The following is a 25,775-nucleotide window of genomic DNA, read 5'->3' as shown; positions in this document are numbered from 1 at the left end:
TTGAGCGCCTCCTGTTTGCCAGAGGCAGCTAAGTGTTACAGTAGGTGAGAGTGCAAGGCAGTCTCGGCAGCGTGATCCTGGGCCCTCATATAACTAGCCTGCCTCAGCGTCCTCATCTGTACAAAGAGCTGGGGAACAGCAACCAGGTTGTCAAGAAAACCCCAAATGGGGTCATAGAGAGTTGGACGCGACTAAAGGGAATGGACAGTGTGGCTACTTGTCAGGTGCAGAGACGGGCCCTGTCCCTGCCCTCGGGAAGCTTCTATCGCACTGGTGCAAGATGCCCTGGAAGCCTCAGCACTGCCGGGCTTCTCCTTGGGCAGCTGGCGGGTTCAGAGGCTGCAAAAGCAATCTTGACCATAGAGGCTGGGGAAGGTCCCTAAACATCTATTTGGCACTTCCTGTTTACAGGCACTGTGCCCGAGTGAAGGCCCTGCTTTGCAGGCACTAAACTTTTCCAGGGGAGGGATTCTTAACTGCTGTGGCTCAGCTGGTCACTCTCCCCTCCCACCCCCTTCGGCTGGCCCTTCAGAGCTGCCAAAGGGATCAATCGTCCCCAACAAGTGCGCCCCACTGGGAGCCTCACTTCCCCTCTCTGAAATCGGGGACACGATGATCCCTTGGCGGTGAGCCTGTTGGGTGGCGGGCAGGAGGTGCTGGGCAAGGCCCGGTCACGTCTGGAAGCCCCGCTGTGGGCTCTGTACGGGGACAGAGGAGCCGCGTTACTGCCAGGATTCTGGAGGCTCCCCCGACCGTGGGGGGGAACTTCTCCAGAAGAGGGGTGAGGGTCCCCTTTTGGCTTCAGCCTCTAGCGGGATACAGCGAGGGGCTTGAAGGCGCAGAAGCAGAGGCTCTTTGCAGAGACTGGGGGGCGCCCTCATCACTGGGAGGTTACCGGCTTCTGGGATCCGCAGCTCCGAGAGCCCAGAGCACAAGCCGCCCGATTCTCTTGTCAAAGGAGGAACAGGAGTCTCCCCGTGGGCTCCGAGTCAACCCTCCAAGCGCCAGGCGGGAGGCGGGGGAGGGATGGAGACTCCGGCCCTGGAAGACCCCGTGGCCTGGGCCGGGCTCCGAGGGGAGGGGGCTGCCCCCGCCCGAGGAGGAGGGGCCGGTGGACAGCGCTGGCGGCCAGTTCCCCTCTCGGCCTGCTCCGCTGGCCCTTTCCTGGGAGCCCCTTAAAAGCCTCGGGGGGATGCGCGGGGGCGGGCCCCCCGGGGGCCTCGATGCCGGGCTCCGCGCGGCTTGCTGGAAACGTAAGGGGGCTGGGGAGGCCGGAGGAGACGCACAAGGACTAAGGGCTGCGCACGCAAAGGCGGAGGCGGAGCCGCGCGGACCCAGGGACCGCTCGCAGCGCTCTGGCGCCCCAGCGCGGCCGCCGAGGGCTACTACGTCGGCTCTCCGCCAGACTTCAGCTGGCTAGGGGAGAGAGGCGCGCGCCCCGTGGAGCTGAGGGCGGGGCCCGGCCTGCGTGCGCGGCGCCGGTGGCTACGTGCCCAACGACCCCGTCCTCATGGCCCTGCGTAGCCGTCGGGTGGGTCCCTACCACTGCGCTAACCTCGGGGGAGGCCCGTTCTCCCTCCCCTTCCCCACCTCTGCTGGATGGGGCCCGCGAGCCCGCCCCCCTTCCGTCTCTCCGTTTGTAGTCTTTTTAGGGTGCGCAATGAAGTCAGGAGATTGCGAGGGATGGATTCACTCCAGAGTCTGACTCCCCCATCTCCGAGAAAATGGTTTCCCCCAGAAGGAGGACGTGCAGAAACGAACGCGCCGCGCGGCCCTCGGCCGGGGCACTGGAGCCTACCACCCTTGCGGGGCCTATAGGCCACGCCCCTTCTCTCGCTCATTGGCTGCATCTGCAGCGGGGCGGGCTTAGACCGACTTCCTATTGGTTGGGAGGCTAGCGGGTAATTTGCAAAGGGGCGGGGCCTGCGGGGCGGGGCGGAAGGCTGGGTACGCGGGGCGGCGGCGGCGGCGGCGGCGGCGGCGGAGCGCGGGCTGGCGGGTCGGGGCACCGGGGCCCGGAGGCCTGGGGGCCCCTAGGGGGTATCTCGGGGCCCGGGGGCCAGGGAGACGTTGGTCCCGGGCCGACCCAGCCCTGGCGGCTCGGATCCGGCCTTGGGAAACTCCACGGTGGCGCCAGCGGGAGCGGGGCCGCCGCAGCCGAGCCCCCCAGAGCGGAGCCGGGCTCCGAGGATGTCCGCTCCGGGCTGCCGGGCTCGGGACTTGGAGCTCTGAACTCCAGCGCCCGAGCCAGACGCTCACCGCTTGCGCCCCGGGGGCGGGCAGGGTGGGGGAGGGCGGCGTGCAGGCTGCGGACTCGGGTTCCAGCCCTTGGGCTCTGGGCTCTAGCTTCCGCGCGCGGTGCCAGGCTCGGGCTCCGGGCTGCAGCGCTCGGGCTGGGGCTCGCCTTGTGCGCTTCCCGGTGCCAGCGCTGGGGCTCGGGACTGCAGCGCTGCGAGCTCTGGTTGCAGGGCTCAGTCTGTCTCCTGGGCTCCGCGGTGCCCGGCTCGGGCGCCGGCGCTTGGGCTCTAGCGCTCCTGCTTGGATTCGTCTCCTGGGCCGCGGCTCCGGGCTCGGGCTCGGGCTCGTCTCCTATGTTCCCCGATGCCGGCACCTGGGCTCCGGATTCCACCCGAGCTGTGGGTGCGGCCCCAGCCCCGGGTCCTGCGCTCCCCCGGCGCCAGGTCTGGGCTCCGCGCTCCTCCGGATGCGTCTCCTGCGCTCCGCGGGACCCAGCTCCAGGACTCGGGCGCGTCTCCTGTGCTTCCCGGCGCCAGTGCTTGGCTTCCAGTTCCATCTCGGGCTCCGCCTGCTGCGTTCCGGGGTGCCAGGCTTCCGGGGTCTAGTCGCTTGAGATTCAGTGCTTGGGTTCTGGCTTTGAGCGGGGGTCCGCCGGCCCTTCGGTTCTGGTCTCCAGACTTTTAGCCTCAAGGGCTTTGCTGCGGGGTTATCTCTGGCATCCAGGTCTGGGCTCCGCGCTCCTGGCTTTAGTCATGAAATTCAGACTCCGGTCGCAGGGGAGCCACTGACTAACGCACATTGTGCTGCGGGACCCACTGTGCGTGTGACAGCGGCTACCATGCAGCCGGCCCGCCACGGACTTCGGAAGCGGCCAGCCTCCCCACCAGCTGCCCCAGCTTCTCCCAAGTCCGGTGGAACGTGGGAGCGTCCCTGCGCTCTCCTGGTGGCGGTGACGGTGGCGACCCTTTCCTGGGCTCCCTGCGGGGGCTGGGGGAGGGGAGCAGGAGCATTTCTCTCTGGGCTCCAGCTGCGGGCTTGTCCCTTGCCTGCCGCCTGGGCCTTCCGGAGCTGCCGGGACTTTAGCTGTGAAAAGGGGGGAGGAGCCGGACTCCCACCTCCAGGCTGAGCCCAAGACGCTTGTCTGAGGTCACACAGCTTGTCCCAAGGCCCCCGGCCGGATCTTCTGGGAGTTGGAGCTCCCCTGTCGGGCTGCTTTCTCCTGTCCCGTCCTCTCCCAGAAGTGGCTTCTGACTTGGCCTAGTCAGTCACCGCTGCCCTTGGATTTGGCCACTGGGATAGGGGGACAGGGGGCAATAGCTCCTTTCTGCCACAGTTGGGGAACTCCCGAAGCATGGCCGTGGGGGCTGTCAGGCCAGTTCCTGTGGATTCTGAGGCTTTACCTTTTGCCTATCCTTAGTGGCACAGTAGTCCTAGGTACTGGGTGTTTCTTAACCCTTTTGTTCTTGCAGGATAAACTGGCTGAGAAGGGAACCAACTGGGTGAAGATGAAGTATAGAGGTCCTGAGGGGGCCCCAGCTGTCAGCACAGTCCCCTTGCCCCATCACGAGTCCATTTCCTTCCTGGTTAACTCTAACTGGAAGGTGCCCGACGCCCACCTTGGAAGACGGTGCTCATTGTATACTTGAGGATCCTGGGAGGGATGGAGACCCTCCCAGGCCCCCCCAAGTCCTCTCACAGAAGTGTCCTGGGAGCGGAGCCCTTCGGAAAAGCCGCAGTTGGGCCTCTCGGCTCCGGACCTGTGCTTTGCTTTGCTTGGAGAGGGCGACAGCTTCTCATAGCGCCAATAAAGAATTATCTAAGGGCAGGGCGCCACTGCTTGGTGTTTGTGCTCGACAGCCCACGTTTGAACAAGTTGCATCCTGGGGGTGGGCGTCTCCTTGGCTGCTGAGGCCTCTTGGGCTCCCTGGGTAGGAAGCTGGCAAGGTCCAGGGCTCAGGATGCTCTTACCTGCCAGGGATCCTGAGGGAGGTGACTGTGGGAGGGGAAAGGCCCTGAGCACTAGTGCTTTCCCGGCCTGAGGGCTAGAGACCAACGGTGCCCCTGGTGGCCCCTAAAGGGGCCTGAGAAGTTAGAAAAAACGGACCGTGGGAGTGCTGGGCTCCATGGCCACTGAGGTCGCTACCAGGGGTCCACCCCTGACCCCAGCAGTCATTTGGCCTCCCCTGGGCAGAGCATTCCGGCTGTGGATGAAGACGGGCTCCGTTACTGGGGCAAGCACTGGGCTGCTCTGGGCTGGGGCTGCATGGGGAAGCCCTTTGTTTTGGAGGGGGGGGCCTTCCCTCGGCGCAGCCTAGTGCCCCTTTGGAGTGCAAGGGGAAAGGCCCCCGAGGCAGGCAGGCTGCCGGAAGGGGAGGCTGACCTGGGCCGGTCTCTCTGGGCTCTCTGCCTCAGGACGCAGAGCCAAGCTCTCCCCCATGCCCAGGGCCTCAGGAATGTGGTATCGCCTCCAGGCAGGCCCTCACCAGCCAAACCAGTCCAGGCAGACGTGTTCCTGCGCCCAGAGAGGGCCCCCGGCAGGGGCTCTGCTCCCAGGGCTGGGTCCCTGGTCTCAGGTGGCCTGGCCCAGCTGGTCTGTCCACTCCCCAGACACCTCAGCCCTCAGTGCACCCTGGAGTTGGCCCGTGAGTCAGCTTGCAAGATTCCAGAGAGAAGCTGAGGAACCAGACTTCCCCTGGCACCTCCCTGGCTGCTGAGGAGGGAGGGGTGTGGCTCTGGCCCAGCTGGCTCACAGGAAGCAGGCCCCTGCCGAAAGGCTTCTTGGTCCGGGGAGGCCCCAGCGGCCGCACTGGTCTGCCCGCCCCCCAGGGGTCTGGGTGGGGTGCATCCAGGAGCCGAGGCTGGCAGAAGAGGGAAAGGAGGCGGCCGTGAGCGAGATGGGGCACGAGGCGAGTGCGTGCCCGCTGCTTCTCACCCGTTCTTTGTCCTCACCCCACGGTGAGCTGGAAAAGGAACCAAGTCTGCCCTTCCTTCTCTGAGGAAGCCTTTGGAGCAGACCACATGGGAGGGGTGCCTGGAGGTCCTGCTTTCGATGTGACACCATTCTCGGGGCAGGGGGAGGGGGCCCCGGCAGCCCGAGCAATGGGCAGGAACATGAGAACGGGAGGAAGGCTGTGGCAACGATGGAATGGGGAACTGCCAGGGAGGGGACGGAAGGGGAGTTCCCAGGACTCCGGGTATTTGGGCCGAGGCCTCAGGGAAACTTGGGCCTAAGCCCTGGGGCCACAGCCGAGGACAGATTCAGCCCACACTGTACTTGGGGTGCCTTTATTCCAGGGGGATCCACACAGTGAGGAAAGGGACACACTCAGGCCACAGCAAGAGAGAACCCCCCCCCCCCACCCCACCCCCGGTCCTGCTAGGAGTTTGTTGGCCACAGCGTAGAGGTCTAAGGAATTGGCCAAAGGAGCCTGGCCTGGCCCTGCAGCTGTCTGCCCCAGTCAGTCTTTCCCAGAGATCCCTCACTCATCTCTGACCAGTGCAGCATGTGTGGAGAGGGACAGGAGCTGGCTACTCCTCTGCCCAGCGGGACGGCTGGAACACGGGTCCCCGGGCCCGGCAGCGACCGCCTTCAGCAGGGCCTCGGCATCCAGGTGAGCTGTCTCCGAGAGAGAGGTGACGGTGAGAGCCGAGGGGGCCGAGTGAGCGGCCAACCACAGCCATGGTCTCCCCGCGGCCGCGGCGTGCGGCGGAGAGGAAGGCGCCGGAGTGACGGGCACACGAGGGCCCTGCTCGCAGTCTTCTTCCTGGAGGGGCAGGGGGAGCCGGCTTACGTGTGCTTTGGGGCTCAGGCTGGACATCTCGGGAAGGTGTGGGATGGGTTTGTTGGTGAGGCTGGAGGATCCTGTAGCAAACAGCGAGTGAGCCCGGGGAGCCCTGGGAAGTGGGGTGTTCTTCCTGGGGCTCCCCTGGTGCCCAGCTCCCCAGGCTCTCACCTGGCTGGAGCCAGGGCCCTGGGGCCTTGGGGGCAGCGCAGGCCCGGCCTGCTGGATGAACTGCTGCAGGTTACACTGTCTAAGCTCTCGGTTCAGCTCCTCCACCTCCTGGGCCTGGGCCTGAATGGGTGGGAGAGGGGAGCCATGAAGGAGCCTGGCCCCTGCCTTCGGGAGGGGGACGGCGGGTGCTGGGTCAGGCTGGCCTCACCTGCAGGCTCTGCTCCGCCTCCGCCAGGGCCCGGCCCACGCTGGCCAGGCTGCTCTCCAGCCTCTCGCTCTGGAGGGCCTGGGTCTGCAGGTCCCTCTGGAGCCGGGCGGCTGCCGCCTCCTCCGGCGGCCTCCGGGGGCCCGGCGCCTCCTGCTGCTGCTGCCGCCAGCGGATCTCCTCCTCCAGGGCTCGGGCCTGCGCGTCCAGCTCCCGGAGGCGCCGGACGCACTCCTCGGTGGCGGCCTGCAGCTTCTGCATGTGGCCCTGCTGCTCCAGCTCCTGCTCCAGTTCCCGCCTGAGCTCCTCTTGCCAGAAGCCCTCCTGACCCAGCTCGGCCTCGTTGCTTTGGACCAGGTGCTCCAGGCCCCACAGCTCCGCTCCTACGTCCTCCTTGGGCCAGATGGAGCCCCCTCCCGAGGGGGAGGAACCCCTGCGGGGCTCCGGGTGGGCAGGGGGCCTGGGGGGGAGGCTGGCCCACGCCAGGGAGGGCGCCGGGGGAAGACAGGGGTCCGAGGCGGGCCGCTCAGCGAGGCTGGGCCCCGTCCGCCGCAGGACAAACTGGACGTCGCTGGCAAACTGTCCACACGTGGCCTGGGCGCCCACCGGGCACTCCTGGGGCAGCATCTGCCGCTCCTTGTCCCGGAGTCGTTGGATGAGCACGTAGCGGCCGGTCTGCCCTGGGAAGGAGAAGCAGGGCGTTGGGGGGGGGTCCCACTCCGGCGCCCGCCCCCCGCCCGCCCGGGGCGCTGCTCACCGAGGGCTTGGGCCAGGGCCACGACCACTTCCTGGCAGGTGGTCTGCTCCGAGACGCCGCAGACCACGCGCTGCACGCCATCTACCCAGACCTTCAGCTCCATGGGGGCAGGGCCGGGGCATCCCCAGCCCGACCTGGGGAGGGAACCGGGCGCTGAGGACCCTCCGGGGCCGGCGCGGAGGGAGCGGGGGCGCCCCGAGGCGGGGGCCCAGGAAGGGAGCGGGAGGGAGGGCCGGGGCGGAGGGGCCGCAGCGCGCCCCGAGCTTAGCGGGGCAGGGCCGGAGAGGGTCGCAGCTGGGGCGCTCTCAGCCGTGGGCAGCCCCGGCAGGGGAAAGCCGGGCCCCGGGGTCCTGCCCGTTCCCCGGGGCGGCCCCTCAAAGGCCGGCTCTCCTCCCCAGCCCAGGAGGAGCCAGAGCCCAGGAGCCGCCGCCCCCCAGCCCCGTCGGAGCAGCTCCCGTTTGGGGGGCCGGGTCAGAGGTCAGGAGAGCCAGCGACCCCCACTGATCTCTGACCCCGCCCCCAGATCCGGGAAAGTAGCAACTGACCCTGGGCAAAGGTCACCCAGAGGGAAAGCCCAACAGTCCGGATCCTACCCTTGGGTCCTCTCCCCACAGCTCCAAACCGACCAACCTCGTTGCGGCTCCGGCTCCGACTCGCTCCGGCTCAGGCTCGGTTCGGTCCGCGTTCGGGCTCCGACAGTCCCGCCCCGCGGCCCCACACCGCCACCTGATTAGCTGTTTGCCCGAGCCCCGCCCCGCCCCGCGCCCCTATTGGCCCGATGCCTATTGCCCCGCCCCACCCCACCCCGGGCGTCCATTGGTCGCAGTGGGGAGTTCACCCCGCGGCCCCAGACTCACCCTCATTGGCCGGATGCCTGTTGCCCCACCCCGCCCCACCTAGAGTCCTCATTGGCCACTCTCAACCTTGGGCCCCGCCTCACAATCCTATGACGGGCTTCTATTGGCTACCAAGACTCCACGCCTCCAGCCGCGTCTCGTTTACCTGGCTGACGCTCCGCCCCTCTTCCATTGGTCAGTTTCGAGCTTACAGGTGTGGGCGTGGCTAGGTGTGGTGCGACTGCCCCAGACTCCGGCGGTCTGGCTCGTTGAGCCTCGAGGTCAGCGGTTAAAGTAGCCTCCCCGTCCAGATGGCTGTGTCACCTTGCCCTTGGGAGGGGAATGGTTTTCGTGTTGCCCAGTCTGACCTTTACCCTCTCCGTGACCTCTGACCCCACCATCTAATCCGGGGAACCTGATTTCCGGGTACCTGCTCGGAATGTCGCGGGCCTCATTTCTCCGTCCATAGGCCGTCAGTAACCGCCCCGCCCCTTTTTGCCGCGCTCCCATTGGCTTTTGAATGTTCTCCCTCCCTTTCTTCAGGTCCCGCTCCCCCGGCGCGTTATGGGCTTTTGCCTCGGAGCTAAGACTAGGTGGGCGAGTTCGGGCAACGGGAGGCGGGGTCTGAGGCGCAACCACCGCCTCTGATGTGCACGTGCGCGTGCGCGGCTTGCTAGCAATCGATGCCCACGTGGTGTCTGCTCCCTCAGAATTCGCCAGGCTCCCTACCTGGACTCCCGCAGCGTGCGAGGGCCTGCGGGACCGGGAGGGGGCGCTCATCGGAAATGGTCCTTGGTGGCAGGGAGGGGGGGGGGGGAGGGAATAGAAGCTCTGAAAGGAGGAGGGGCACCGAGAAGGGAGGGGGTGAGAGCGGGGGAAGGAGGGCGGCTGGGAGGGGAGCCGGACACTCTCCCTCCTGAGAATGAGGGGCCCGAAGATGGGCCCAGCCCCCAGCAGGCCCCCGGGGCCTCAGACAGCGACCAAGGCAGCTCTGTGACAAAGGCCGAACTTTGTGGGGGAGGGGGGGACGCGCACCTCGGGGTGACAAAGCGCATGCGCCCGAAGCCTGCGGGGGGGGACTGCTCCCAGGGGAGGCAGCTACGGACAATCCGGCCTCAGGGCCGCGGGGGCCGCCCAAGCGGGGACAGCGCAGCCCCCTCGGGCACCTCCCGCCCTTGGCAGAACAGGGGGGGGGCAGTGACTGAAACCCGCAGGCAAGGCGGGGGCCCCAGGCGTAGGCGCCCGCCCCCCGCCACGAGCACCCCCTGCTGGGGAGGCGCCCCCTGCTGCCCGGCTTCCTCCCCAGCCCCCCGGGAGGGAGGCCTTTGTCAGGCGCAGGGGGGGGCGCAGAGACGGCATTGCAGGGGCCGTGGCAGCCGCGTGGTCTCCTCCTTTAGCCCCCCCCTTTTTGCCTCTTTCTCCTCCGCCGAACACCCAGAAGGCGCTTTGTTGGCTCGCAGACCCCGAGGGGGCAGCGCTGGGGCCACGGCTCGGGTTTGTCTCTGCTGGGGAAGGGGGAGGGTCCCGGAGCGGAGGCCGCCGGCTCCTCGGCCGGCCTGGGCGCCCTCGGCGGCCCTCTTGCTGGCCAGGCCCGCCCTCCCTCCCTCCGGCCGCCCGGGGCGCCTCCATCCTCACCTACCAGAAAGGCCCCCCCAGCTCTCCCTTTTGTGGCCAAGCCGGGCAGGGGCTTCTCCAGCGCCCCCTCCCCGGGGGCCCCTCGGGCGCCATCGGCCTCCCTGGCAGCCGCCCTCCGTGGGGGCCGGGAGTGCCCGGGCTCTTGCTCCAGTGCAGTCAGGGCTGTATCGGCTCCTGCCTCAATCTGGGAGCTCTGCGAGGTGGGAGCCGGGCCCTGGCTGTTCTTTAGTCCCCCGGAGATGCCGAGTGGATTCTCTTCCCCAACTGAACTTTCCCCTTAGCTGGACCCTTCCCCCACTCCCGTCCCTCGGAGCAGTGGGCAGGCAGCCCCCCCTCCCCCGGGGCTGGGCGCTGGCCCTGACTCCTTCCCCTTCTTGTCCCCCAGAGGAGGCGGGATCCCAGCCCGGGCCAGCGGGCCCTCCCTCCCAGAGCTGGAGCCTAGAGCTCCAAAAGGAGAAACTGAGGCCTCTGAAATGCCGGAACATCCTCAGAACAAACAGCCCCTCCTTCTAGGGCCCTGGAGGGGTGCCCGTAACCATGGAAACAACAACAAAGCCTGGGCTCCACAGCCCAGAGCCCGCAGTCTGCCTTAGGTGAGGGGGGAGGGTGGGAGAGGGCGCGGGTGGGGGCACGAGCAGAAGCTTGGAATTGTATGAGGCCTTTTCCTCTTCTGTAAATGGGCCCCCCCCCAGCCTTTAGCCAGTGTTGCAAGGTGACGGAGGGCTGGGAAGGGGCTCCCTTCCCCACTGCAGACTGAAGGGGCTTCTCCTGGACAGGTGGGCTGTGGCAGCCTAGCAATCTCTCCCAGGCAGGCTCCCTCCAGAAACACCGGGGATGGCGGGGCAGCCTGCAGAACCGGGGGAGGACGGCTCCAGCCTGGAGCAGCTGGGCAGTGACTTGGGGCAGGAGCTCAAGGTCCACGAACCCTCCTGGACCATCTCCTGGCCCTCCTTCATGTGGAGCAGCGACGGCCCCGAGGCCACAGAATCCGGGCCGACGCCCGAGGGGGCCAACAAATCCAACGGCTCTTACGGGATATCTCGGGACAGCCAGCAGTAAGAGCCCGATGGGAGGGTCCCCGCGGGGGCCGGGGCCGGGCAGGGAGTGAGCGAGAGCCGTGGTTCTGGAGCCTGAGGTCTGAGTCCGTGGCTCTGCCGCTGAGGTTGGGGTGGGAGGTCGGTGCAGCCTGCAAGGTCCGAGGCCCAGAGGAAGTGGGGGGCACGGCCTCTGGAAGGTCTGAGACCTTCGAAGGGCATGGGCATTCAAGGCCAGGACCAGAGGCTGGGGTTTGAGGGCTCTGGGTGTGACATTTGCAGTCGCCTCTCAGAGCACCTGGATCCAAGAGTCCTAAGGCTGCTGCTGGCCCAAAGGGAGCTGGAAATCCAAGGCCTTCGGAAGGCTGCTCAGTGTCCTTCTGGGAAACGGATGACTTACATACTCCATGAGCTGACAGACTCCAAGCCAGAAAGGTCAGGAGCCTTCAGCTCCCCTCCCCCTCCCCCCAGCTTCCCCCTGCCCCACACTTTCCCTCACTGCCCCGCCTCCTGTTGGGACCTCCCTGCAGGACCTCCCGGGACCAGATCAGAGCCTTACAGCAGCAGATAGAGAAGATGACTCAGGAACTGCAGGACCAGAAGAAGCAAGCCTGCCAGGTGAGACTCCTCCAATCCCTCCCCGGGCAGCCCGAAGCCCACCGCTCCCTCCCCGGGCAGCCCGAAGCCCACCGCTCCCTCCCCGGGCGGCCCGAAGCCCACCGCTCCCTCCCCGGGCGGTCCGAAGCCCACCGCTCCCTCCCTGCAGGAGAAGATGGAGCTGCAGAATCAGCTTCAAGAGGCCAACGCAACTCTGAAGCGCCTGGAGGATGAGCTGCAGTCCTACCAGCGATCCTGTCTCTTGCACCTGGCCCGGTCCTCCTGGGCCGGCCGGGTGCTGCGCTCCCAGACGGGCAGCGTGGAGGTGGGTGAGCCTGTGGGGGCTGCTTCCTTGGGGAGATGCCCGGACCGGGGGTGAGGGGAGGGTCTTCTCTGTCCCAGGGCTTTCCCTGGCCTTCAGCCCCTGGTTCCAGACTAGCAGCAGGCCCCTCCCTCTCTTCCCGCTCCCCCCCCCAGGCTTGCCCTGGGCCAGCTGCTCTGCCTGGGTCTGGGTCTCCTGAGCCTCCAGGCAGTTGGTTACTATCCCAGGACCAGGTGCCCCCAAGGGACCATCCAGCTTTCCCTCTATGACCCCCATATCTTATAGGGATGTCCCCTTGTCCCCGTCTGGCCGGGGGCCTTCTACCCAGCGTGGCCGCCTCTTCTCCCTCTGTCTCCTCCATCTGCGTCCCAGGGAGAGGGGCTTCTATCAGGCGCCTGCCTGTCTTCTGCAGCCTTAACGGGCAGGCTTTAGCTGTTCTGCTGTCTCTGTCCTTCCAAGGCAGGGCAGACAGTAGGTGCTTAATACAGGCTCCCTCACTAATCGTCCCCTGGCTGCTTCTCTGCCAGCAGAACGACTCTTCTCACAGTTCTCCTTCAGTTCCATGGGCTGTGGCTTCCAGGTGCCCCCTCCCGGCCTCCCCTCCCCTTCTGGAGGTCTGGGGCTGGTGCCCAGGACTCTGTCACTCTCTGTGCATGTGACTCTCGGCCCCTGGGTCTTACTGCCAATGGGGAAGGCCTTTAGTCCATCCCACAGACACCATCCAGAGCCCCTCCCCCCAGGGACCGCCACTTCCCCGGCTACTTCCACATTGTCTGCTGTGGGGCAGGACCGGGCACACAGCAGGCGCTCAACCATTGCTTGCCCCCTTGGAGATCCCACCTCTTGGGGCCCCTGTGGCCGCTAGCTTCGGGCCTTTGCCCTTTCCAGCACCAGGTGGCAGCACCGGCACCCAGGGGCTGCCGAGGGTCCAATGGCGCAGAAGCTTTCGGCCGCTCCCTGTCGCCTCCAAGGATGGCGTCTAAACTGCCTGGTGTTTGGGGTTCCAGCCTGGGGGCAGCAGGTAGCCCGGTGCTGGATCAGGAAGCCCAGGGTTCAGATCCAGGCTGTGAAGCTCAAACATGAACTTTGAACCCAGTGCTGGGGGCGCAGCAGCCCCCCCCCCCCATAATCTGATTTCCTTCCTTTCTCCCAGACATACTGAGAGAGTCAGCCCGAGTCAGCCTTCCCGCCCACGGCCTTTTGCCCTCCTGGCCCCTGGGCTTTGCTCCCACTCTGCCCCCCCCCCCCCCCCCGGCCCCGCGCCTTCTCCCTGTTTCTCCTCTGAGGGGGTGCTCCTGACCTAGCCCCCACCCCCCGGACCCCCAGACCCAGTTTAGCCCTCGGCAGCCAGCCCGGGCCCGGCTGTGCCCACCAGCCCCTTTTTGCCCAGGTGGTGACGGCCGAGGCGCTAATGATGGATCTGAGTGATGAGTCCCTGGAGCAGAAGTCTGCGGAGGTAAAGCTGGTTGGAGGAGGAGGGGGGAGAGCCACGGCCGGGACCGTGCCCATGGCAGCCCCGGCCTCAACTCTGGCTCTCTCAGGGGCGCCACTTCAGCCTGGAGGACGTGGACTGGAACAGTGTCGCAAAGCGGTACCCCAACCTGTTCAAGGACCTTTACCAAAAAACCAGGTACGGCCCCTGGGGGTGTCAGGTTGGGCCCCCCACCCCCCTCGAGGGTAACCGGACTCTGGGCGTCCCCTCGCCTGCCCCGCAGGCCCGCCTCCGCCCACATGCTGGATCTCTCGGAACTCCCCGGGCCCCAGCGGGAGAAGTCCGGCTCCCAAAAGACTGTGGACTGGAAGATGCCCAGCAGCTGCCTCAGCTCCACGGCCTCCACCTCGGAGGGGACCATCACCAGACACAGCAGCGCGCCCGCGTCCGTGGCCTCGGACCTGAGCCCCTCCCTCACCTTGCCCACCCAGGAACAGGAGGGCAGCAGCTCTGGTGAGCCCTGGGCTGCTCCGGGGAGGAGGGCGGGCACGGGGGCGGGGCGGGGGCTGACTCGGCCATTCCGGACAGGGACTCAAACCGCCATGGAGGTCTGGAGACCCAACGTGCGCATGGACAGCTGCAGCAGTGCCCGGGCTGCGGTGGTGGGCATCGGCTCGGCCAGGCTGGGCTCTGTCCCCTGCTCCTTCCGGGACCACCACCGGGGGTGAGTAGCATGGAAGGGCTGAGGCTGGGGGGGGTGGGGAGGGGGGCTGGGCTAGAGAACTGGGCTGGTCCCAGCCTCACCCATCCCCCCTGGGCCTGCTCTGTTCCCCAGGAGGAACAGCTTCGGCTCCCCCTTAAGGATCGTGAAGATTGACAAACGTGGCAAGTTCATCCGGGTGCTCAACGAGTCTCTGGAGGAGAGCGTGGACATCAGCGGCTACGTCCTCAAGCAGCTCATCCACCAGTTCCCCGTGTGCGTGTACCGCTTCCCCAAGGACACGCTGCTGGGCCCGCAGCACCACGTCACGGTCGGTGCCCCGCGAGAGCCCCCACCCCGTGGGAGGGAGGGCCCCTGCAGGAGGTTCAGAGGCAAAGCTCCGTCCCTTCCCCCCGCCCCAAAGCCCCCGCTACCAGGCCTCGGGCCTGAGATCTTTGGCCAGACGAGGCCGGACCAGACTGAGACCCAGTGTGGGCAGCCCCTGAGGTGCTTGAAGGGACCCTGGAAGCAAGCAGAGGCTGGTGGTCCTGCGGTCCCTCCTTGTGTCTGCTGATGGGGGGGATCCGTGGGGGGTGGAGACTGGCACATCTGGCAAGTACTTGGGCAGGGCACAGAAATCCCGGAGCCGGGAGAAGCAGCTGGGGACGCCGGTGGGCGAGGGTGGCCAAGCCTTCCGTCCTTCCCATCTCAGAGTGCCATGGGGCAGGAAGGACTGCTGGCGGTGGGCCGGGGGCAGGAGGATGCCAGGTGTGGGCACAAGGAGGGGAGGCGGGGACCGTGGCGGGGCTCTTCCTTTCCTGGCCCCCAGCAGCACAGTGGCTGAAGGCGTGAGTGTGTGACTGGCTGGCTCTAGGTCAAGGCTGGGGAGGGTGGCGCAAGCCGGAGCGGCTCTGATTTAGGGAGGAGGGAGCCAGGAGTGGAGCAGGTCAGAGAAGGCGCTGGGGGGGACGGGACACTGAAGGTCCCACCCACTTGGCCTGTGTGGACAGCAAGAGAAGGGAGATGGAGAGGGGCGGCCTTCCCAGAGGAAGGCTGTGGCTCAGGCCTGGCTCTGCTCCCTGCCACCCTGCGTCCGGCTCTGCCCTTTCAGGCCCTTCCTGTCCTCAGAGCCAGCGCTGGGCTCGGTCCCCGACAGAAGGGGAGCCCTGCCTCCTGCTGCTGCTCCCCAATCTCGGGCTCCAGCAGGGAGCTGGGCCGGCCCTGGGCACCAAGATCCACAGAGCACTCCCGGGGGGCAGATTCTCTTCTCTTTCACGGACACCGTGGAGGGCATCAAATCCTCCCAGTTCCTCATTTCTTCTAGAGCGGGTGATGGGCCAGCAGATCGCCCAGGCAGCCTCTGCCCCGTCCCCCCCAGTACAAAGGTCTTTCCCCTTGGAAGAGAAGGCCAAGCAAGGCGGGTACTGGGGGGGGAGGGGGGGGGAAGGGGTTCTGGAGAGTCCTTTTCCCCAAGCCTTGGTCTTTGAATCCTTCCAGGTCATCCTCCCGCCCCACCCCCCTCCTTCGGGCCAACTCCTTCCCAGCTGGAGCCCGATGCCAGGCTTGCCCACCTCCAGGAAGGCGTTGACCTTCGGGCACCCTTCTCTCTCCAGAACTCGCCCTCCTTCCAGCACCAGGACTCTTAGCAGAAGGAAAGGAGGGATTTCCCGAGTCTGAGGGACTTCTATGTTTCCCAAATTAGATTCCCAGGAGCCTCCAGTCCTTTGGGGGGGGCCTGCTTCCCAGGCCTTTATCTGCATCCTGGGAAACAGATCTCCCCAGAGCTGCTGAGAGTCCCAGATTTCACCTTTCTCTTCTGAATTCAGGGTCGCCTCTGCCCTCAGGGCTCTGAAGTGCCAGCACTTAAACCAACTGTGGCTTTTGTGGATATCCCCTAATTTCCCCCCCTTGTTGTTCCTCCTGCCCATTATAGAAAATCCTTTCTTAAATGGTTTTCTTTTAAAATGAGAAAAAAAGGGGGGGACAGCTAGGTGGTGCAGTGGATAGAGCACCAGCCCTGAAGTCAGGAGGACCTGAGTTCAAATTTGACCTCAGACACTTAACATTTCCTGACTATGTGACCCTGGGCAAGTCACTTAACCCCATTTGCCTCAGTGAGGAAAAGAAATACCCAAGAGGAAGATGGGGCAAAACCCCCCACTTCACAACTGAGGAATACATTGAGAAATCCGGCTTGCTGCCTGTGTTGCCCTTCCCAGTACCCCTTCCGAAGAGTAGGGTGAGGCAGATTCTCCTAGCTCCTTCAGAGCTTCCCCACGGACACTGCGCCAGTCACGGCGCACATGAGGCTTGCCTCGGCTGCCTTCCCGGGGGTTCTGAGGGAAAGAGGGAGAATGCATTGGGGACATGTCAGCTTTTGAAATGGGTTCAGTTCAAAATATCCAAAAGACCCGGATTAAAATGGAGATGGGGACGTAGATCTGGGAGTCACGATTAGCAGAGACTCTTACTAAAGCCGTGGGAGCTGGTGAGCTCCCTGAGAGACTGGAGAGAGGAGAGTCTTAATGGCGTAAACTCACTGAGGGAGAGGAGAATGATGGATGATGCAAGCAAGGAGACTGAAGAGGAGGGGTGAAAATCCAGAGGAGAAACATCTGAGCTAGAAGGCATCAGCAGGGTCAGAAGCAGCCAATGAGCAGCAGTCTCCAGGAGAGGCCATCTTCTCCATCGGGAGAGCACTGCTAACTTTGCACAGAGCAGTTTCCATCCTTAAGCATTTGTGTGGGTTTGGCTAACATTTATCTGGCACCTACTAGCCACTGAGATTACACAGGCTAAGGAGAGGCTGGCTCGGCAATCTGCCATCACCATAATGAATGGGCTACTTAAGGAATTTTCCTATAATCTCATCACAATTCATTTGAAAAGATTATAGGATGTTTGTCCATTGAGGGAAGGGCAATGGACTCCACACAGGAGATATCTTGTGATTAGTAGAATAGCCCAAATTATACCTCCAGGTCCACACACTCCATCACTCTGGAGATGTGGAGCACAGTGGCAGGCAGGACAACCTCAGCTAAGTCCCCGGAAAAAGCTGCTTGAAGGAGATTTCTCAGGTGACTCTGAATTCTAGAGAGAATGAGCTCTTTAATGACTTGGGCCAGTGTAGACCTGATAGCAATAGGTTTTGGAAATGGCAGGAGCAGCAACTTTACTGATCTTGGGAGCAATACGGAGTCACAGAGAACCCTCAAAGTGAAAATAGCTCAGCCCAGTCAACCCTAGCCCTGCCCATGGACTCATTCAGCAGAATAACTCGCCTTGAGAGGATCCTGCCCTGGAGATGGACTGATCCATCCCTGATACTGGACCTGGTGGAGGGCTTTGAATAGTAGGCAGATGGTTTTTTCCTTTGGCCTTCCTCTCCATGTTTCATTCCAGTGCTTCCATCTGTCCCCCAAATAATTCTTCTCTTTTGTCCTCCCTGGCTGATCGGGAGAAGGCTCCCAGAAGCAATATTGTTTTGGGGTCGTCATCCATAGATCTTCACCAAATATCCCTTGTGTGAATCAAATCCCTGCTGTGGGCCCCATCTCACCATGTCTGCTCAATGTTAATGATGCAAATCTCAGTGAAACGGGCAAATGCACATAGCTTCCGTTCAGACTGGCCTGGACCCATTTCGCAACACATTCTGGATGCAGTATCAAGTAAGCTCAAGTCACTGGGTGCAGCTCACGGCTATCTCTCAGGCTCCTGACGACACCATAAAAGACTGTCAAATGTAGGCTGACACTCAGGGGTACTATGTGCACAGCATTCCCCGATCAGTCATTGACAACACCTCTCTCAGGGAGGTGATCTCATAAGTGCCAACAAGCCCTTTCACTCCAGAAATTGGAGTCAGTGTGCTGTCCTGCAGCCCACTGAGGAGAAACTGCCTGGAGAGTGTGGAGGAGGAGAGGCCTTTGTTCTAGCTTTGTCTTCTCAGCTTCTCCCAAAACTCTGAGCAGATCATTGTTGAAGGGTCTGGAAGGTGTTGGCTTTCCCATCTCCCTGAGATTGCCCTAGGCCTGCCCCCAGGTCATCGGATGGGCAGCTCTGGGGGTCCAGGACGAACTTGCTACAGAGTTGTCCGGGAAAGACCATGTCTAAGGGAAAGGGAGCGATTTCATCTCTGCAGCATCTCTGGTCGATTTTGTCAGCATCTCCAGTCGGTTTCCCCCCTGCCACGGTTCTTGTTGGTCTCACCTTCGTGGCGTCTCCGGTCGGTTTCGCTCCTGCCACGGTTCTTGTGGGTCTCGCCTTCGTGGCGTCTCTGGTCGGTTTTGCCCCTGCCACGTTTCTTGTGGGTTTCGCCTTTGTGGTGTGCCTGGTCGGTTTTGCCTCTGGTTGACTTCACTTCTGCAGTCTCTCCAACATGCCCTCTTCTTTCTGATATTGCCCCTACTCTGAAGCATCTCTCCATTACCGTGGGCCTGGAGGTGAGGTGAGGGGAGGTCTGCCGGCCTCAGTCTCTCCCTATTCCAGTCCATCCTCCAGTCAGCCACTAAAGTAACCTCCCTAAAGTTCAGGTGAGACCTGTTCCCCCTCTGCCTCTACTCCAACCACCAATTCAGTAAATTCCCGTGGCTTTCTAAAACCTTTAGGATCAAACATACAACCCTCTGCTTGACTTGTACAGCCCATCACAAATCCTACCTTTCTAGTTTTTTCACATCTAGTCTTACTCTGTTCCCCATCTCATACTACACCTGCACTGGAAGGCAGTCTCTCAGCATCTTGGCGCCTCGGCTTTTTTCATGTTTCAGTTGAAAACCCATCTTCTTAGGAAGGCTTCTAGCATTTTCCCTTTGTAGATTACCTACTATTTTGTATCTGCAGGTTGTCTTCCCCCTCAGACTATGAGTTCCCTGAGGGCAGGGACCTAATGTTTTATTTTCTTTGTATCCCAGTCTGCCCCAATGCATCTTTGTACTCCTTTAGCACAGTGTTTGGCTTAATAAATGCCAGTTGACTGATGACTTTTTGTGGGTCCTGGAAATGTTAAAAGCAATCTACAAATTAATCCATAGGATACAGAGAATCGTCAACTTCATCTAGTACCACTTCAAATCTATCCATATTTCCAGTGTTAAGGAATATCCATTGTCCTTGGTGATGGAGGTACCAGATTAAGAAACATCCCCTCCTGGGCCATGCCCCCAACTTGTACTGAAGGTTCTATCTCTTTAGAGCGGCTGCTACTTTGTATTCAAGGAATATACATACTATGGGAACCACTTATACTATGACAACTCACAAGCCCCTTCTGGTGTGTCTACATTCAGTCAGTAGATACAATTATCTCTTAGCATGAAAATTTCTAAGACAGTAAGAACAAAGTTAACAAAATTCTTCACCACCCCATCCTCGGTGAACCTGGATGCTCTTTCTCACAAATGCAGCATCTGTGGAAAGAGTGAGCACAAACTAAGGCAAACACAGATGGAATATATGGTTAGGGTAACACAAATCTATTGACCTCAGTATCCTTTCTCTTCTCATGGAGACATCACGGGGCTCTTTGGGGCTCTCCTTAATGTTAGCTTCAACTATTTCTTGGGATTCTTGTCTGCTGCCAATCTCGTGTCTAAATCTGACACGATACTGTGTGTCCCTGTTTGATTGCTGGCAGCAATCAAGGAAGGAAGGCTCAAAGTACTGGATAGGGTACTTCCTGGGAGAGTAGCTCCCTGCTAGATGCTCCATTTGATTGGGAAGAAAAGAGATTACCCCTTCTCTTACTGCAGAAGTGAAGAGTTGGGTCCTTCCCTGACTACTGCAGACCCTTCTCACTACTCAGATAAAGGTATCTCACTTCTCAAAGCAAAATCACTGGCGTGACATCTCAGTAACACCTGGTCATCAGTATTGACCTTCTGGGGTGTTAAATCCTCCTCCTAAGCTTGAAAAAGGGGATGGACACTTCCCCTTACTCTTAAAGCAAAATGTAAGGCAAATAGACCAGTGTGACCTTTAAACCAGAAGTACAAGGCTACATCCATCCTGGAGAATTTAACTCATGATCGGCTGATTCTGTACTCGGCCGTCCCCCTGCTCCTCCCCCCTCCCCCCTCCCCCCCCAGCACAAAAGAGTTGAGCTTGCCTCTTCATCAGAGTGGGGAGGGAGAGGAGGCGAGGGAGGGAGCTGCTGCAGCTTGTGACTCGGCTCTCCCAAGTGACTCCCCTAGCCTGAGCCCTCTTGGTCCCTTCCCTTTCTGCTGCTGATGTCCAGGTGTGTGCTTTCCCTCTATTTGCGTCTCTCCAGACTCTGTGACTTGCTAGCCTCTAATCATGGGTAGGTGGCCACACGTGGAGCCATCAAATAGGCGTTTGGGGGATGTAGTTCCCCAAAAAGACTCTAAGCAGACTCCTGTTCCCTGTGAGCATTCTGGTGAGAGTAGCCCGCAAGGAACACAATGACCCCAAAGCTTCAGGCTCTTAGCCGGGTGGGGTTCTCAGGTCCAGAACCCCTCTGGCTCCCAGTGTGATTGCCGTCTCCCCTCATGCCGACCTCCCCCTCTCTCGGGTACCTCCCTCTCAGTCTGTCTCCATTTTTTGAGTATTTACTACTAAGGAGAGGGGGTCCTAACAGAGCATATCCTCTCCCACGGGGCCGGCCTCGAGGGTGGGGACTGGTCTGACAGGACTCTTGGGGCAGGTGTGGGGTGAAGGGGTCAGCCTGACGAAGAAGCACGTGCCCCAGATGCAAAGGCAGCTGATCCATTTTTACACCAACCCTGGCTGTGTCACCCTCCTGCTGAACCCCAAGGGACAGGTGAGTGGCAGGGGGCCCAGGAGAGAAGGTTTGGGTGCCCAGGAGCCCGGCCAGCATGAGTCTGGGGCACCTCCGTGGGCAGGGCAGTTGCGGCCCCTCTCCTGGAGGGACCAGGTGACCAGTCAGTCCCGCAGGTGATGAGCGAGTATCAGGCACAACACTCTGTGACTGAGGCCTCCAAGTCTTTCGATGACCACACGGACGTGTCTATCGACCGCTATCCCCTTCCTGAGGCTGAGGGAAAGAGGTCCCAGGAGGGCCCAGACCTCGGGAGCAAGAACTACCGCCGGCAGTCCCGGATCCGAAGAAAGAGCAGGATTTCGGGCCCCAGCCTCGACAGTCAGTCTGGGACCTACAGAAGCAGGTGTGCTATGGGAAAGGGGGGCGGGGGGGGGGGGGCTTGCTCAAGTTTTGCCAGATCTCCACCTTGGGTCATGATTTTGACTTTCCCCTTCTGCCACCCCCTCCCCGATTCCCATCCCCCCTTTTGTCCACATCAGCCTCTTCTCACTCCCTTTTTTTGTCCCCTCTCAGGCCCCTGATCCCCATCCCCAGCTACGACATCTCCAAGAGCTTTGGCCAGCAGGAGGCTAGGGAGGCCAGGGTGTCCAGGCAGTCTCTTCATAACACTATGATGCCACTTCCCAGCATTCCAGGTGCCTGCCGCCCAGGGGCCCCCCTCCCCCTCATCGCTTGTCCCTCCGGCCTCATGCACTGTTGGCCATGACTCTCCCAGATCTCCCTTCCTGGCCATGGGGCTGGGGGCTAGGGAGTGAGGGATGGGGGACCAGCGAACTGACCCTCGCGCTAGGGGACAAGGGGAGTGACCCTCACACTGGGGGACAAGGAGACTGACCCTTGCACTGGGGGACTAAGCGACTGACCCTTGTGCTGGGGGACTAGTGGATTGACCCTTGTGCTGGGGGACTTAGCGACTGACCCTCGCGCTGTCCCTTTATTCTCCCCAAACAGAGATGGCACAGCTGTCAAACATTGGCAAGAAGATGCAGGAGAAGGGGGTTTCTGTGAGTGTGTGAGAGCGGAGAGCTTGGGGGCTCCTGGGTATCTGCTCAAGGCTTCATGGGGGGCACCCCACGACCCAGGGAATGGGGGAGTGTGTGTTGGGAGCGGGTCCAGCCCGGGCAGCCCCCGCCACCGGGCCCTCTCTCCACTCAGAAAGGGAACCATTTCCTGCCACCGCGGATCTGCAGGAAGTTCGTGGACGTGGACTGTCCCATGGTGGCCCTGAGTGTTCAGAAGACCTCGGAGAGCAGATTTGGGATGAAGCATCTGAGTTATCTCCCCATTACCACAGAGCTGAGGGAGCCTCTGTGAGGGGGGCAGGAGGGGGGGGGGCACAGACATATACCACAATACATTCGCCTCGAGTAGCTGAGCGGCCTGTGGGAGGCTCTGTGTGATTGGGGGGGGGGGCGGGGAAGGGGGAAGGTACAGCTAGGAGAAAAGCAGAAAGAGCTCTAGGTCAGGTGGGGGCGGGGGGCGGGGGGGGGGGGGGGGCGGGGAGGCGGCCAGGAGCCAAAGGGAGACACTGGCTGCATAATTTATTAACCAGTATTAAGTGAAAATAAAGCACGTTACATTTCTGTCCAACCCAGAGTAGAGAATGATTGAGAAAGGAGATTCTGCCCTAGTATCTGGGGGGTCTCTAAGCAAGCCCCCAGAATTAGGGTCCGGGCCCCCCACGAGGCTGCGGTTGCCCCCCCACGTGACCCCTCCTTCCTTATCTCAGGATTCCTGGGTGCAGCGGGGACGCCCGACCCCGACAGGGCCACTAGCAGGCGCTCATCCCGGCTGCTCCCTCCGCAGTCACTGACAGGACTCGAGGGCACCGGGGCAGCGGTCTGAGGGGCCCTCTCTGCGCTGGGTCACCGGGGTCAGCCCAAGTGTCCAGTCCGGGGCCAGGGACCGAGCGCCGCCCAAGGGAGCCACAGGGTTAGGACTTGGCGCTCCTGGCGGGAGGTGCTGGGGGTGTCGGGGGAGGGGTGGCGGCGGGCCCCAGGCTGGGCAGCCGGTGGAGGGTGCTGGGGGTGCCGGCCAGCTGCCGGGCCGGCAGGAGCGTCTTCTCCGGGGCCTTGGGGCAGCGGACGGCGAGGGGCTGCCTGCAGCTCGCTCCCTTGGGCGCGCTCGGAAGTCTGAGGGGGCAGAAGGCCGGCTCCAGGGGGGGCGGTGGCTGCTGCGGGGGTGGGGAACGGCGGGCCCCCAGGGCGGGCCGGAGGCCCCTCGGGCTGTGCCTGAGGGGGGAGGGAGGGAGCAGCTGAAAGCTGCCCTGCCCGGTGCCCTGCCCCTCCTGCCACTCCTGCCCTCACACCCTCAAGGGGAGCTGGACTGCTGGGGGGGCAGAGGCTTCCCAGAGCACTGGGCTCCCCTCCCCTTCCTGCCAGGAGAGAAAGGGGGAGTGACAGATGGGGGAGGGGGGAGACAAGGCCCCCCCTGGGTTCCAGGGGCAGCCATTGGGAAGGAGTCTTTACTTGGGTTCCGAGGCTTCCGCTCCTCCGGCCGGCCTGGTCCCGCGATGCTCCGGCTGGCCCTGGGGCCCCGGGCTTCTCAGGGCCGTGAGACGCCTGAAGGGGCTCAGCCTCTCCCCCAGGTGGGCCCCTGCCTCCGGGCTGGGCAGCGGGCTGATGGCGAGGTTTGGGCACAGCCGCCTGCCCCGGAACTCGGACCTCGGGCAGCTGCTGGGGCTGGGCAGCGGGGGAGGCGACGGCTGCCTGAGGGAAGAAGGGGGGAGGGGGGAGCCGGGCCCCACCGCCCATCCACTGCCGCCCGGGACCTGAGAAGGATCTGCGGGGCAACAGAGAACACGGACTCAGCAGGGCCCTTGCGCTCACTGGGGGCTCCGGGTCCCCAACGGGGCAGCCGCCACGCCCCGGGGACTGCCCCTAGAGCCCCCCGGGGCCAGGAAGGCCAGTGCCCCGTCCGGGGGCCGCGGGGGTCCTGAGGACTCCCAACCAATTCAAAGGCCTGGCCCCCGGGAGCCACCCCAGGCCCAGGCACGGAAAGGCCCCAAACTGCTTTCGAGGGGGAGACCTTGCGGCAGGGGTGTGGGAGCGGGAAAGGGAGCGTCAGGCGGGGGGCACAGCCCGGGGAACTGCCTGGGGCCTGGAGATGGGAGGAGAAGCCAGAGCCGCTTGCTGGGGTCACAGACTAGGGGAGAAAGGAGGAAGCGGGTCCCAGGCTTGAGGGGAGGCGGCTGGGGGGAGCAGCCGCCCGGGAGGCCGAGGCTGGGCACCGGGAAGGACAAGACTGAAGGCTTGGGGGGGATGGACAAGGAGGGAGATTGCACACCTGGAGGACCACAGCAGGGGGTGGGGGCGGGGGGGGGGGGGCAGAGGAAGGTCAGCTTGAGGCGTTTGGAGGCTGGGCCCCGCCCCACCATGGGCAGGAGCATGAGGCTGCCCTCAGGGGTGAGGCTGGCTCTGTGGGGACCGTCTGCCTGAGGATCGAGCCCTGGCACCTGAACTCACCCCAGAACAGGGAGCCCGAGCTGCTGTTTCTGAATTAAAACCACAACCCCAAGGAGCCGGCTGCCGTTTCTCCCCCTGCCCTCCCCCATCCCGCTGCCCTCCCCCTCCCCCTGCCCTTCTAGCCCTCCAGGGTCTGATTTCTGCTCTGGCCTCCCACGGAAATGGCTCCCTCCGAAGGGAAGGGCCCCTCAGCGACCTTTTCTCTCCTTGTCCTGGACCCCCTAATGGCCTCGGACGCTGCTCAGGAGCCCCAGCCCTGGAGTCAGGAGGACCTGAGTTCAGGTCCTGCCTCAGACACTTAACACTTCCTCCTGTGTGACCCTGGGCAAGTCACTTAACCCTGACTGCCTCAGCAAAGCCCCAAACTGATCTTGCTGCACGTGTTTAACACATGGTGGATTACTCGCCATCTAGGGGAGGGCGTGGGGAAGGCGGGGAGAAAGCTTGGAACATCAGCTTCCGCAAGGGTGAATGTTGGAAATTATCCGGGCTTGTGCTTCAAAAATAAAAGGCTTTGATACAAAAATGAACAAGAAAAGGCTGATCTTGAATCAGGAGACTTTTCCGAACTTGTGGCTGGGGTTTTACATTTAGCTCGGGGTGTGCCCCGGACAGCCCACGTGCCCCCCATGGCCGCTCTCTTGCCCCCAGGGCTCCTCAGGAGGCACCAGCCTCCCTCTCAGTCACCGCCATGGTCTTCCCCAGGTCTCGGGGCTTTACTGGCCCCGAGGGAGGCTCTGAGAAAAGACAAGGGGCTGAAGGGGGCCTGAGAGAGCGGGAGAGCGAAGGGTGAGCAACCAGAGAAGGAGGGAGAACAAGGGGGAAGACGGTTACCTGGAACAGGGCTTAGGGGGCCCCAAGCCTTCTCCTCTCCCTCCTGGTCCTCCGGGACCGAGGTGTTCTCCTCTTCCTCTTGGGGACACCCCAGGGAGCTTCTCCCCACAAGCAGCATGTTTAATCTGAAACAGCTGCTTCTTAGTTGGCTCAGGCTGCGGCTCCCTGTAGCCCCCCCCCCTCCCCTCTGGGCACCCCTCCAGCTCCTGCCTCCTTCTGGCACGGCCCCAGGGGCCCCCAAGGAGACTCTCAGGAAAGAAAAGGGGCTGCCCCCGGGGGAGGGAGATTCAAGGCTGGGACAGCCCTCAGGCTGCAGCTCAGGTAAGGAGATCTGGCCCACGCCCAGGGCCCCTCGAAGGGCATCGCGCGCGGGCAGGGGCTCTTGAATCCCTTCCAAACTCACTGTTGCTGCTGTTCTTCCTTCCAAGACCTGTACTCTGCCCAGAGACCTTGGGGCCAGCCCAAACCTTCTTCCTCCCCGCCCGAGAGGTCGTCGGGTCCCTGGGTGCAGACGGAGCCCGGGGCTGGGGGCTGGGGCGTTGTGCGCCCGCTGTGGTCCTGAGGAAGGCAGAAGGCGGCCTTGGCGGGGCCCCGGGGCCCTGAACTTTCTGTCCCCAGCTGGGGGCCCACAGGACTGGGCAGGAATGTGTCCGGGGCGAGGCGCTGGGAGCTTTGTCCGCTGCTGCTGCTCCAGGGCCGGAGAACCAGGCCCAGAGTGTGCCCGCCTGTGCCCGCTGGGCAGCGAGCTGAGGCTCTGGGGTTCAGGGGCCCGCCTCAGGGGCCCTCGGAGCAGGCGGCTGCATGGCTCTGGCCTGCGGTGGGCCAGGGCCCAGGGGTTGCTGGGAGTTTGAGATGCAGGGTGGATGGTGGGAGGGGAGACTCTGACCTCAAAGCCCAAGGTTCAGGGATTGCCCTGGACGCGGGAAGAAGAATTGCAGCTGAAAGAGGCTGTCTGAGTGTGGG

At 63.1% G+C, this 25,775-nt stretch overlaps 4 protein-coding genes across 18 annotated transcripts in view; 2 read left to right on the top strand and 2 right to left on the bottom strand.

Moving 5' to 3' along the window:
• The first annotated feature begins 1,510 nt into the window (after positions 1-1,510).
• Positions 1,511-4,059, top strand: LOC116420077 (elastin-like). Its single transcript, XM_031943578.1, has 2 exons — positions 1,511-1,565; positions 1,899-4,059. The coding sequence occupies exons 1-2, from the start codon at positions 1,511-1,513 to the stop codon at positions 2,849-2,851; spliced, it is 1,008 nt and encodes a 335-aa protein (XP_031799438.1). The 3' UTR covers positions 2,852-4,059.
• A 1,448-nt stretch (positions 4,060-5,507) lies between these two features.
• On the bottom strand, positions 5,508-8,235 carry RASSF7 (Ras association domain family member 7). Of its 6 annotated transcripts, none has more exons than XM_031942551.1 (5): positions 8,156-8,235; positions 7,154-7,287; positions 6,400-7,076; positions 6,192-6,311; positions 5,508-6,002 (listed from the first exon to the last, which is right to left on the bottom strand). In XM_031942551.1, exons 2-5 carry the CDS (start codon positions 7,254-7,256, stop codon positions 5,718-5,720), a joined length of 1,185 nt encoding a protein of 394 aa, XP_031798411.1. In that variant the 5' UTR covers positions 7,257-7,287; positions 8,156-8,235; the 3' UTR covers positions 5,508-5,717. The 6 variants fall into 6 exon arrangements, with proteins under 6 accessions (XP_031798411.1, XP_031798410.1, XP_031798414.1 ...); XM_031942550.1 differs by lacking the exon at positions 8,156-8,235 and adding an exon at positions 7,784-7,922; XM_031942554.1 differs by lacking the exon at positions 8,156-8,235 and adding an exon at positions 7,747-7,883.
• LMNTD2 (lamin tail domain containing 2) lies at positions 8,190-21,886 on the top strand. 7 transcript variants are annotated; one of them, XM_031942520.1, is made up of 16 exons: positions 8,190-8,270; positions 10,010-10,217; positions 10,437-10,679; positions 10,941-11,093; positions 11,189-11,276; positions 11,425-11,580; positions 12,968-13,033; positions 13,119-13,207; positions 13,293-13,522; positions 13,598-13,733; positions 13,845-14,040; positions 20,377-20,493; positions 20,628-20,857; positions 21,028-21,149; positions 21,466-21,518; positions 21,670-21,886. In XM_031942520.1, the coding sequence occupies exons 2-16, from the start codon at positions 10,162-10,164 to the stop codon at positions 21,826-21,828; spliced, it is 2,094 nt and encodes a 697-aa protein (XP_031798380.1). In that variant the 5' UTR covers positions 8,190-8,270; positions 10,010-10,161; the 3' UTR covers positions 21,829-21,886. The 7 variants fall into 7 exon arrangements, with proteins under 7 accessions (XP_031798380.1, XP_031798379.1, XP_031798385.1 ...); XM_031942519.1 differs by lacking the exon at positions 8,190-8,270 and adding an exon at positions 8,327-8,415; XM_031942525.1 differs by lacking the exon at positions 8,190-8,270 and adding an exon at positions 8,327-8,415 and having other exon boundaries at positions 10,433-10,679.
• A 117-nt stretch (positions 21,887-22,003) lies between these two features.
• LRRC56 (leucine rich repeat containing 56) overlaps positions 22,004-25,775 on the bottom strand; it is a 45,627-nt gene continuing 41,855 nt past the window's right edge. Inside the window, exons 12-15 of one of the 4 annotated variants that reach the window (XM_031942528.1) lie at positions 25,216-25,370; positions 24,813-24,937; positions 22,983-23,295; positions 22,004-22,745 (exon numbers count right to left, since the gene is read on the bottom strand). In XM_031942528.1, the coding sequence (XP_031798388.1) occupies positions 22,448-22,745; positions 22,983-23,295; positions 24,813-24,937; positions 25,216-25,370 (891 nt within the window). In that variant the 3' untranslated portion in view covers positions 22,004-22,447. The remainder of the gene's footprint in view (positions 22,746-22,982; positions 23,296-24,812; positions 24,938-25,215; positions 25,371-25,775) is intronic. The other 3 variants (XM_031942527.1, XM_031942526.1, XM_031942529.1) reach the window with 3 other exon arrangements.

The sequence above is a fragment of the Sarcophilus harrisii genome, chromosome 6 (assembly GCF_902635505.1).
Source record: "Sarcophilus harrisii chromosome 6, mSarHar1.11, whole genome shotgun sequence".
Lineage (NCBI taxonomy): Eukaryota > Metazoa > Chordata > Mammalia > Dasyuromorphia > Dasyuridae > Sarcophilus > Sarcophilus harrisii.
Note: the sequence above shows the minus strand (reverse complement) of the source record. Positions and strands in the feature narration are given on the sequence as shown.

Bases quoted from the DNA above. Each gene is read 5' to 3' on its own strand.
- LMNTD2 (XM_031942520.1), top strand. From the start codon at position 10,162: ATGGAAACAACAACAAAGCCTGGGCTCCACAGCCCAGAGCCCGCAGTC. The intron at 14,041-20,376 runs GTCGGTGCCCCG...CTCTTGGGGCAG, and splicing joins GCCCGCAGCACCACGTCACG to GTGTGGGGTGAAGGGGTCAG. The intron at 21,519-21,669 runs GTGAGTGTGTGA...CTCTCCACTCAG, and splicing joins TGCAGGAGAAGGGGGTTTCT to AAAGGGAACCATTTCCTGCC.
- RASSF7 (XM_031942551.1), bottom strand. From the start codon at position 7,256: ATGGAGCTGAAGGTCTGGGTAGATGGCGTGCAGCGCGTGGTCTGCGGC. The intron at 6,312-6,399 runs GTGAGGCCAGCC...CCACCCATTCAG, and splicing joins AGGCGGAGCAGAGCCTGCAG to GCCCAGGCCCAGGAGGTGGA. The intron at 6,003-6,191 runs GTGAGAGCCTGG...CTGCCCCTCCAG, and splicing joins AGGGCCCTGGCTCCAGCCAG to GAAGAAGACTGCGAGCAGGG.
- LOC116420077 (XM_031943578.1), top strand. From the start codon at position 1,511: ATGGCCCTGCGTAGCCGTCGGGTGGGTCCCTACCACTGCGCTAACCTC. The intron at 1,566-1,898 runs GCCCGTTCTCCC...TTGGGAGGCTAG, and splicing joins CTGCGCTAACCTCGGGGGAG to CGGGTAATTTGCAAAGGGGC.